The 12253-nt window shown below is 45.8% G+C and overlaps 1 protein-coding gene across 1 annotated transcript in view; it reads left to right on the top strand.

The window, feature by feature from the left end:
• Positions 1–12253, top strand: part of SCN10A (sodium voltage-gated channel alpha subunit 10) — a 103650-nt gene that overhangs the window by 39661 nt on the left and 51736 nt on the right. Inside the window, 2 exon segments of the mRNA XM_023554824.2 lie at positions 397–505; positions 10075–10313. Of these exon segments, the coding sequence (XP_023410592.1) occupies positions 397–505; positions 10075–10313 (348 nt within the window).

Here is a 12253-nt window from a genome sequence, read left to right as displayed (position 1 = left end):
TAATGACTGCCTGGCCCACTGTCCCCGAAGCTCTCCTCTCCCCTGGGTAGAAGCCTCAGTGACCCTTGAGGCAGCCCCATCCCCACTATGGTACCCAGGTCCTGTCCTGGGACATCAGTTTATAGAACCTCAAGTGAGTGAGCCCAGGCCACTTGGCTCACAGCCAGTCTAAGCTTTGATTCCACCCCAACTGTGTGTCCTGGTCCCCATGCCTGAGCTCTCAGCCCAAGTTTGAGCAGCAGCCCCGTGTCTCCAAGCATGACTGCAGAGGCTCATGGCTTCCCTGAGCCACTCACGGCCACAGGAGACTGGCCAATTGGAGGCTGAGTGATCCATTTTTGCCACCAAAGACTTCACGTTGGGGTGCGTCCTTATTCCACGTTGGTGTCTCAGCAGGCACTCGATGCAGGACAGAAGACTTTCTTGTCAACAGAATACTTGAATGAACCTTTCCGGGCCCAAAGGGCAATGAGCGTTGTCAGCATCATGACCTCCGTCCTCGAGGGTAAGTGCTGCTCATTGGAGCGTCCACTCCTCTGTGACGAGTCTCCGTGTGAGCAGCAGAGGGGATGCCCAAAGCCTGTGTCAAATGGCACCCATATTTGTAGTCCTAGGACCCCAGCCACTCCTCCTTCTTATGCCCTTTGCCCCCATTGCCCTTTACCAGTGTGTATGTGTGTTTATGTTGATAAATTTTCAAAAACAAGAATTCACTGAATGAAATACCCTAGTTCGTTTCATGTTCATATGTAGTCACATAACTAGATTTTTAAAAGGTACCAGAGAATTGCAAGCCGCCAAGCAGGTATGCAAGAAATTTAACCATCTTTAAATTTTCTATTTTTTTTAACTTAATTTCTGTCTTGAGCCCCATTACGCTGAACGGTGGAAGACTAATGGCAGCCAGTTTAAGGAAATCCTTGTCAGTTCGGAGTCCTGTCAACCAAATGGGGACTCCACTCAGTTTTCCCAGAAATGCTTCCGATTCCAGGTGCTTGCACAAAGTCAGTAGGTGGGCAAAGAGAGGCACTGGGTCATGGCTGCCTGTCCCGTCTAACATGGGCTACATAGAGCGTGGCTGTGTCTTCCTCACCCTGCTATGAGGCCTCTCGTAGTCCAGCCTTTCTTTGGCCTCAGTGTTCGGAGAATATGACCTCAGTCAGATCCAGTTGTTCATCTCCGCCAAGCAAATGAAGAAGGTGTTGGGCTGAAGGAGCGAGAGGGGAACTTGGATGTTGGTATGTGGCCCTGTGTGGCTCTCCTTTCAGCTCTGGGATGGATCTTAATGCAGGGTCAGGGAGGCTGTGGTGGACAACAGAAATCCAAAAAAGCTTGGACTTGAAAATAGAGCTGTTCTGTGCCTTGCTTTCTAGGTGAAGCCAGAGGCACTAGTCTTAGAGACAGGCTGACATGCCAGCAAGGCCCAGGAATGTAGGCTAGAACTGGCTGGTGACGTTCCTGGAGAGAGGGCTGGGGCAGCCTCAAGGAGTGCCCAGTGGCCCTAGGGATGGAGAGTAGCCAGCTGATGGCCTCATCTCCACTGAAAGCTATGGAAGGAGATGAGCAAGAATCAGACCTAGAGAGGTGAAGAGACCAGACAAGAACTATGATGACTAAGTAAAATATACTTGGCAATGCCTAAGGACTTTTTTTTTTTTAAGGACTAGCTCTACCCTCCCCCAACGTGGAGCCCCTCCAGAACTCAAACAACCTCAGCAAATGAAGTGGTATCAGACACTAAGTTAACCAAAACAAAACCCAGGTTGGGGGCTTGAAGTATAAATTAAGTTCAGTTATGGGGGGGCTCTCTAAGTTACCCTTTTTGCACACTTGAATTTGCGTTTTGAGAAATGTGTACCCATTCCAGTAACAATAGTGTGTATAGACTCTCTCGCATTATTTTTCCTCACAGATAATTATTTAATAATCACGTTTTATTATAATTGTGTCTGTACTCTTAACATTTTTCATGGCTGCATAGCATTTCATCACGTTGCTATGCCCGTGGTTTTTTCTTGGCCAGGTGGGTTGCTTATCAATTCTTTTTGTTATTTGTCATCAAACAGCAAACATTAGCTACAACCAGCTTGCTAGTTCATTTGTTCCTCGGCTTCCTCCTTCCCTCTTGTTTTAGTTATTTGATCAACAAACATTTGTTGAGCACCTACCGTGTGTCTGGCGCTGTTCCAGGTGCTAGGAATTCAGTGGTGAATAAGAAATAAGGTTTCTTTCATGGAATCTTCATTCTAGGGGGAGGAGGGAGATATAGCTGATAAACACAAATAGATATTCCGGTAGCGATAAATACCAGGAGAAAAAACAAATGAAAGAGATGGAAGGTGGAGTTGGGAAAGGGGCTGTTTCAGATAAGGTGGTTGTGGAAGGCCATCGTCTCTACGATCAAAAATCTGAATGCAGTAAGGGGATCGGCTATGTGAGAGCCAAGGGGAGAAAGTTCCAGACAGAAGAACAGAAAATACAGTGCATTTTGTAGACATGAGACAGGAATGAACAAAATGTGTGTCCCAAACACATCCCCCATTTGGATGAGGCCAAAGTGGCTCTCAAGGTGGATGAGAGGCAGTACAGGGTAATGGTTAGGACCACAGGCTGTGGAGCCCAGTGCCTGGGTTTTTGTTCTGGCTCTGCCGTTTATGGTAAGCTTCGTGACCTTTGGGCTCCATTAACTGCCCCATGGCTCAGTTTTCTCATCTGCATTGTTGTTGTCAGGTGCCGTTGAGTCCGTTCCAACTCAGCAACTCTGTCCAACAGAAGGAAACACCACCTGGTCTTGCACCATCCTCATAATCGTTGTCATGCTTGAGCCCATTGTTGTAGCCACTGTGTCAGTCCGTCTCGTTGAGGGTCTCCTTCTTTTTCACTAACCCTCTACTTTACCAAGCAGGACGTCCTTCTCTAGGAGCTGGTCCTCCTTGATGGCATGTCCAACATACATGAGATGAAGTCTCGCTATCCTTGCTTCTAAGCAGCATTCTGGCTGTACTTCTTTCAAAACAGACTTGTTCGTTCTTCTGGCAGTTCATGGTATATTCAGTATTCTTTGCCAACACCATAGTTCAAAGGCTTCAATTCTTCTTCAGTCGTCCTTATTCACTGTCCAGCTTTTACATGCACGTGAGGCTATTGGAAATACCATGGCTTGGGTCAGGTACACCTTAGTCCTCAAAGTGACGTCTTCGCTTTTTGACACTTTAAATAGTGAAAATACACTTACCTTGTAGCATTTTGTGATGGTTAAGTGAGTTAGAACAAGCAGAGTGCTTAAAACCATGGCTAGCACATAGTAAGCACTCAAAGGGTTTTGGCTATTATTATTATCATTTATTCACTAGACTGTAAATCCCATGAAGGCAGAGATATGTCTGCTTTGCTCACTGTTGCATTTCCAGTACCAACAAGCATGGCACACTGTAGGCACTCAACAAATAGTTGTTGAATGAATGGGGAATGAACGGTATCCACAGTGGTGGTATGGGAGGGGTGCTAATTTATAATGAGCTGAACTGACGGACAGGAAGAGACTAAGGAGCGGTCGGTGTCTCAGTCATCTAGCGATGCTATAACCGAAACAGCACAAGGGGGTGCTTTAACAAAAAGAAATTTATTTTTTCACAGTCTAGTAGGTTACAAGTCCAAATTCAGGGCTTCAGCTCCAGGAGAAGGCTTTCTCTCTCTGTCAGTCTTCTCATCAGTCTTCCCCCAGACTAGGAGCTTCTCCAGTCAGGGACCCCATGTCCAAAGGATGCATTCTGCTCCTGGTGCTGCTTTCTTAGTGGCATGAGGTCCCCGTTCTCTGCTAGCTTCCCCTCCCTTTTTATCTCTTGAGTGATAAAAGGTGGTGCAGGCCACACCCCAGGGGAACTCCCTTTACATTGGCTTAGATATGTGACCTGGATAAGGGTGTTACAATCCCACCCTAATCCTCTTTAACATAAAATTACAATCATAAAATGGAGGACAACCACACAATACTGGGAATCCCAGCCTAACCAAGTTGACACACATTTTTGGGGGACACAGTTCAATCCACGACAGTCAGATAGTTGGGGGCAGGACACACTTCCCCTCAAGGAAGATATTGTGAGACTAGGAAAGGAAGAAAAACAATGGGTAAAGAAAAGCTTAAGTTAGGTCAAAGAGTTCAACGTTTTCTGAGCACAGGGCAGATGACCAGCCCACTATGATGCTGTCTTGTTGAACGCTGCACCCACTGCTCCTGTAAAATGAGAATACTTGATGCTGTCAGAGTCCTGATAGGATTTACCAAGGCTACCACTTTGGGAGTGATTGCCTGAGAAAGTTTGACCTGAGCCAACGAGAGCTTAGCAGGTCACTAAGGACTCTGACAGCATCAAGTATCCTCATTCTACAGGAGCAGTGGGCTTGGCGTACAAGCTGAGGCTTGACAATTGCCCAGACCAGAAAACCAGAAGCAGGAGCACAGCAGTGAGCACAACCATGCCTCTGCCCCCACGCTTAGTGGGAAAGGCGGCCATTGAACAAGTTGTTACCAGGGTGCTGAGTCTGGTGAAGGAGAAGTGCAGGGAGCCAAAGGAAACACAGTCACATTTCACCTGGAGCCAGGGGAGTATTCCAGGCAAAAAGGACAACAAAGACCATGAAACGTAAGACAGTATAACATTTGAAAAAACGAAAGTCTGATGTGGCTGAAGCATAGAAAGAAAGGAGGGGAGGAGCTCGAAATAAGATTAGAGTGCTGGGCTGAGGCCAGATCCCCAGAAGCTCATAGACTGTATTAAGGATTTTGGACTTCATCCTAAGAGCAGTGAGGTACCATTAAAGGATTGGAGGCAGGGGAGCTACAATGCATTTTAGAAAGGTTACTCTGAATGCTTGTGGAGAGTGGAATTAAACAGGGAAGAGTGTTGGCAGAAAAACCACTTAGGAGGAAGCCAGGTGAGAGATGGCAGTGCCTGGACTCTGGGGTAGTGGCAGTGTGGATGATGGAAAATTTAAGGATTTTAGAGCTATCTAAAGGGCATAAGATTCAGGGCTTGGTGATGTATATGGTTCTGCCTTGAGCAAACCAGGGGATACAGGAGCAGCTACCCCTAAAGCGAACACTTTAGGGGGGCAGGGGTCTTCACTGGGGAAAGAGGGGTTGAGCCTGGATCATGTTGGGCTTCAGGTACCCTTGGGGCATTCAGGTAAGGATATCCAGTAGGAAGGTGGGTTTATGATAAATGAGACAAGAACTTGGAAGACGACGGTAAAGTAGAGATACATATTCAAAAGAAGTTTGAATACCAGTGGTAATTTTGAAATTATACAAGTGGATAAGATCACATAGGGAGGGATCAAGTAAGAAGAGAAGAAAGCCTGGGACACAGTCCTAAGAAACTACAATATTTAATGGCTGACAAATGAGAAGGAGCCAGCAGAGGAGGCTGAGAAGGGATACCTAGAAATAGGAGGAGACCCGGAAGAATATAATGCAGAACCCAGGGTCTAACAGAGGTCAATAGAGGCAATGGTACAGAGAGGTCAAGTAAGATGAAGCCTGAGACAGGATGACAGGCGTCAGTGACACGGAGGTCTTTGGAGATCTGAGCAAGAAAGGGGTGGACAGAGGCCACACTGGAGGAGGCTGAAGAATGAGTGAGGTAAATGGAGATGCTGTGGATACATGACTTTTTCAAGAAGTTTAGGTGTGAAGGGGCGGAGTTAAAGATAACACTAGGAGGGTGTAGATTTGAAGGAAGATTTTGTTTTGTTTTGTGTGTTATATTTACATGCTACTCAAGAGGATATGAGAGAACGTAAGAACAGGGTCACCTTTTTAATTGTAACAGAAGGAAGGAAAATTCTTTCTGCATTAGCTTTTTGCAAGAGACTTTTTGGGGAGGACCCAGGATCATGTTCCAAGCCAGCAAGGCCTGCTAACGAAGCTGAGTCTGTTTTCTCACTGCCTCACAGACAGGCTGCTTCCTACAAAAATGGAGGGTCCGCAAGACTGCTCATTCAGCACTACTTCCTGTGGGTGTTTCTTTGTTTGTTAAAAAATAGGTCCAGAGAAGTTGTTGCCATTGTTCCAACTAGGAGTTGTTGACTTTGCCCCGGATGCGCCAACTTCTTTAGAGAACTGTGCTTTGCTAGGTTGTTGTCTATAGCCTCACGTGCTTCCTCTAAGCATCCTCCAGCACCCTGACTGACTTTTGCTGCTTTTCACAGCCTGAATGGTTAAGCACTGGACTACTAACCAAATGGTTGCTGGTTCAAACCCACCCAGAGATGCCTTGGAAGTAAGACCTGGCAATTGGCTTCCAAAAGGTGATAGCCTTGAAAACCTTGGGGATTACTGTTCTACTCTGCACACATGTGGTTGCCATGAGTTGGAATCAACAACAAATAACAGCAAGAACACATAGATGATGATTTGAGTTGACAAATGTCTCTTACTTTGGTTAAAATAGAGTTTGCACTCCTATTTCTCAGCTTCCTGCTGCCTTTGGTGATTCCTGGAAGTAGAAGGGGAAGCACACTATTTACTTCACTATTTTAAAATAGAATCTCATCATACATTTATATTTAGATTTGTGTTTCAACGGACAACACATTACACAAAATGTAAAACGTACAAAAAGGCATGCAAAAAAAGGGAAATAATCCCTCTGCCCACCCAGTTCCCCTCCCCAGAAACAATCTTTAAATCAGTTGTTTTGCATATCCTTCCAGAAATATTCTATGTGTGTTCAATCAAAAATAGTCTTTTTTCTTCCTCACAAAGGGTAGCATTACACATACACAGTTCTAACGCCACACTTTGATCAGTTAACATATGTTGAAAATCAGTTTCTTGTAAAAACCCATTGCCGTTGAGTTGGTTCTGACTCGTAGTGACCCCAGAGGACAGAGTAGAACTGCTCTGTAGGGTTTCCAAGGAGCGGCTGATGGGTTCAAACTGCCGACATTTTGGCTAGCAGTCTAGCTCTTAACCACTGAGCCCCCAGGGCTCCTCAGCTGCTCTTATTCTTTCCATCAGCTGTTGTGTATTGCATTGTGTGAATGTACCATCATTTATTTAACTGGTCCCCTCTTGATGGGAAGTAAACTCTGCAATCAATAACCTCATGTCTACATCACCTTGTACATGTGCCACGTGCGAGTTTAACTATAAGTTAAACACCTTAAGTGAAATTGTTTTGTCAGAAGGGATATGCATTTTTAGTTTCAAAAGATGATAGTACACTTCCCTCCATGAATGTGGCACAGATTTCACCCACCCAAGCACTGGATGAGACTGCCTTTACCCCACATCCTCCCAACACAGTGGCCACACTGACCTGACTTTGCAAATCTGGTTGGTGAAAATATCTTAGTAATTGCATTTTGCATTGCTCCTATTTTGTGTATTATTGAGCATCTTTTCAAATATTTATAAACCATTTAAACTTTTCTTTTCCAGAAAAGATGAGTTATCTAATAATTAATGGGTTTGTCTTTTCCTTATCTATTCGTAAGAGCCGTTATATGTTAAGAAAATGAGTGTTTTGTCTGTGATATGAACTGCAAATGTTTTTCTTGGTTGTTTCCTTTGGCTTTATTTGACAAAATATTTTGAAGGTTATAAGCACAGAGGAAGTAACTAAAGTGGTGTGATAGTGGAAATAAGTAGTTGGGTCCGTGAAGAGAATAGAGAGTCCAGAAATGGACACATGCGTATATGAAAATTTAATATATGATAGAAATGATATGCATACAAAAAGGAAAGATGCTTCCGTAAATAGTGTAGGCATACATGACCAGAGATTGGAAACAATAAGCTAGATCAGTATTCTACAACTTACCCAAAATAAACTCCAGATGCACCCAAACTTTAAATTAAGAAAATGAAACTACAGGGTCCCTATGAGCCAGAATCGACTCAACGGCAACGGGTTTGGGTTTGTTTGGTTTATAGAACTAGAAGAGCACATGGATAGCCACTTTTCAAGCTCTGTAGTCAGAAAGCTGTCATACACAAGGCAGAAAGCAAGAAAATATAAAGAAAAAGACATAAATCTGACTACATACGAATTTTTAAGTTACTTGTGAGGGAAAGGGAACCCCGGTGGCGTAGTGGTTAAGAGCTTCGTTGCTAACCAAAAGGTCAGCAGTTCGAGTCCACCAGGCACTCCCTGGAAACCCTATGGGGCAGTTCTACTCTGTCCTATAGAGTAGCTATGAGTCAGAATCAACTGGACAGCAAAGGGTTTGGTTTTTTGGTTTCAGATGGGGGAAAAAACATTGTTAGTAACATTTGGGAGTATGCATTTTTTTTCTATGAACTCATTTTCTTTTGAAAAAATGCGTGTAGTACAAAAAATCCAAACAGCAGGAATGAGTGTACAGTGAAACAATGTCTCCTTCCCACTAAAGACCTCCCCTGCCCCCAATCTCTTGGTGAACCCCAAGTTCTTTTGTATCCTCCCAGCAATATCCTATGTGTATGTAAACATACGCACACGCAGACACATAAAGATTTTTCTAGATCATTACAGATAATCTGCCTCACTCTTTTTCGTAATGCACTTTACCAGTTATTTGCATTTTTTATTACAAACAGCGGCCACTGTCTGTCTTTGCTCACATGGGCTGTCTATCTGCAAGGCTTATGTCTTGCAGTGGAATTTATAGGTAGACCTAAGGCTAAGAGACTTCCCTCCACCCAGGTGGCTCCGGTGACACACCACATGGAGATTTAATGGAAACAGCTAGAGAGAGGAGCCTGTGCTCCAGGGAGAAGTCCAAAGCCGGATGTAGGAAATGACCATAAAGATCATTTTTGAGCCCGTGAGGCTGAATGGGATCACCTAGATGGAGGTCGCAGGGAGAGAGAAAGGCCAAGGCGAGAATGCCTGAGTTCTCCAACATTGAGAGGCTGGAAAGGAAGAAGAAACATATTGAAAAGCAGTAGTCACTGACATGGGAGAAAAACCGGAAGATTATAGTGTCTTAGAAGCCAAATGGGAAAAGCTGTTCAAGCAGAGAATAATAAATTCTGTCAAATGCTGTGGAGAGGCAGCGTGAGGTGAGCACTGGAAATTGGCTATTTAAATCCGGCAGGGTAAAAGCCTGATTCCAGGGGCGGAGTAGAGGCCAGGAGGTGAGAAGGTGGGGAAGGTAAGTGTGGAGAACTCTTACCAGGAATGTCATTGTTAATGGGACAGAAGTTGGAGGCGAACCTGGGGTCCAGGTAGGCCTTTTGCATAGCTGAGATATAATCAAAGCATGTTTCCATGCTAATGGGCATGGTCCAGAGGGAGAGAAGGGGGGAAACACAGGCCTTGAGCAGGTGAGAGAGGAAGGGGCCGTCCATACACAAACGTGAAGAGTATAGCAAGCTCCCACACGGTGGTGGGCGTGAAGGCTGAATATGGGGATGGACTTGCAGAAGCGTTGCAGCCTCGGTGGTAGGAAGACAAGGAAGTTCTTTGTGAAAAATTCTGTATTCTGATAAAATAAAGGTGAGCTCGTCAGCTGAGAGTAAGGAGCAGAGAGGAGGAGTTGGAGGTTGGAGGAGGTGAGAGATGGTAGTCTGGAGAGTGAAGGAAGTGACTAATCCAGAAACGTGGCAGCATTCCTGGGCAGTGAAAAATTGGAGGTCAGGGTCTCTAGAAGGACTAGTCAGCATGGTTGTGTTCTTGGGTACAGGCACGGAGTAGGCTACAAGCTGGGTTTATTCAGGGTTGGGGTTTTGCGAGGCAGCACAATGGCAGGGGAGAGGGTCAAAGAAATTAAGGGTGTCTGCAAGAGCATAGTTAGAGGGAGAGACATGAAATTTAAGCTGGGTGAGTTGAGAAGTAAGGACATGACATAGGTGATGAGTATAAGGTCAATGGTTTGGAGGACTGGATGGGGACAGAGACTGGACTGGAGTTGCTGGAGTTATGACGCTCAGAAAGTGGAAAGTAGTCATCAGGGAGACGGAGGGCTGCAGTGAGACGTTGGAGGCCATGGGCATTCGTAGTGACAAGGTCTAGGGTGACCATGGGATGAGGCTCTGAGGTGAAGAATGGCTGACAGCTGTCATTGACCACACCTGTGATGCAGAATTGGAGGACTCTAAACAGAGATGCCCACCCTGCTTCACCACCTTGGCTCAGAAGTATCTGATCTGGGAGTGCTGCTCCTCGTGGGTGAAGCTCAAGACGTGTCTCTTTGAGATTGTGACGGACCCCTTTGCGGAGCTCACCATCACCCTGTGCATTGTGGTGAACACTGTCTTCATGGCCATGGAGCACCATCGCATGAGCCCCACCTTCGATGCCATGCTGCAGATGGGCAACATTGTGAGTGCACTGCCCGGCACTGCCGGCGCTGGATGGCCGGGGGGCTTCTGGGTGGGGTGGGAGCATGCCCTCATTCACTGGAGCACTGATTCAGTAAGCTGAGAGCAGAGGGGCAGTGCAGGAGACATGTGGACACTGAGTGAAGGAGGTCAAGCCTGGAGGACAAGGCTGAGCTGATGAGGAGTACATGGGCGTGAACGAGCACAGGAAGTGGGCAGAGCCCAGAGCTAGGGACAGCTAGTTCCCTCTTGAGTTCTCTGGACCACAATTGCCTTTACCGCGAAATGATGATAAGTGACACTTTCACAACTAAAGACGATTCATGAACTCTTAAGCTTCCTCCTGGTTCTATTACTTACCTTGGTATGACAGCAAGAAAGAGTGGCTGTGACTCTGCAATGCTGTCATTGCAGAAAAAAAGAGCTGGGCAAAGAGGAGAGACGAGAAGAGAAGGGAAAGAAGGTGGGCGGGAGAGGGAACATGAAAACATGTTTGCTGGTCTAACTAAAGCATCAGGGAGTCAGAGCTTTCCTTTTGCATCTGGTTTAGCCATGATGCCACTTCTCCATTATTTTTTAGTATTATCTGCTTTTAACAAGATAAAGTCCATTCTGGATTTTGCTACATGCTGAGTAAAGTACCTGACCCAGAGGGAGAGCAACGGCCCCCCATCTCTGCCCCACCTACGGGAATAACCAATCATCTTAGCCGCTTTATTTAGACACTAGGCTGGACATTGCTTCAGTTTCTTCTCGTAGACTTTATCATTTTATTTCCACAACAACTTTTTGTAGTAGGTACTATTATTATCGCTTTTCACAGATGGAAAAACTTCAGCACAAGAGGTTAAATAGTTTTCCCAAGGTCACAGAGGTCAGTAAGGGGTAGGGCTGGGATTTGAACCTAAACAGACCAGCCGCAGAGCCCATATTCGTATCTCCCAGGATCACCCAGCTCTTTTGACTCTAGGCTTCAGACAGGTAGAAAGAGGGGTCCCAGACAAAATGTAATCCTCTTCTCTAGAAACCTCTCATCCCCCATAACCCAGGGACATGAAAGGAAATCCAGTAAGTTCTTTTCTGGACACTGTGGAACCAGTATGTTTTACCTTTTGGAAGCACCTAGTCTAAGAGGTCACATTCTCTTTAAAGATCCTGCAAACAGGGAAACCGCAAGAGAGGGAAGAGTTTATTTCCAAGAAGTCTGCTTAAGACCACAGAGGAGGACCTTATGGACGAGATCTCTGATAGTTGGAGAAGTTGAGGCTAGAGATAGAAAAGGCCTTTCCCACTGCCACAGAGCACGGTGCCATTCTTCTAAAAGAAAGGCATTTGTTTGGTGCCTACGACGAGTCAGGAGCTTTATAAATGCTGTCACAACACTGTGGGGTCATCCTCACCCTCACTTCACAAGAGAGAGCGCTAAGACCCAGAGAGGTTGACAAACCACCCCAGGTTGCACACCTGGTGAGGGTGGAGCCAGAGTTGACCCAGGTCCCTCATGGGCACAGCACCCCAACCCCACACCCATTTGCCTTCAGAGCGCCCTCAGAAGATGCTCTGTGAATTACGCAGCTGCAGTCTTGTGGCACTGGGCAAGACACCTAGACTCTTAGCTTGTGTTTCAGCCTACAGGTGCCTCTTTCATGGGCTGGAGAGAGACTGATGACATCACACGAGAGAAAAGCATCTGATCTTGGTCCTTGCTTTCTCCCTTCCCTGTTGTTTGTTTTATGACTTGAGCCTGGTCCTGACTTCTCTCAGCTTCAGAATCCTGTCCTGTTTAAGACAATAAACTTAAACACACTCAGAGCTGAAGAGAGCTATACCATTGTTGTCGGTTACCATCGAGTCGATTCCAACTCATGGCGGCCCCGTGTTTGCAGAGTAGAACTGGTCCACAGGGTTTTTGAAGCTGTGACCTTTCAAAAGCAGATCTCC

The sequence above is a fragment of the Loxodonta africana genome, chromosome 27, assembly GCF_030014295.1.
Source record: "Loxodonta africana isolate mLoxAfr1 chromosome 27, mLoxAfr1.hap2, whole genome shotgun sequence".
Lineage (NCBI taxonomy): Eukaryota > Metazoa > Chordata > Mammalia > Proboscidea > Elephantidae > Loxodonta > Loxodonta africana.
This window is presented reverse-complemented; position numbering and strand designations above follow the sequence as displayed.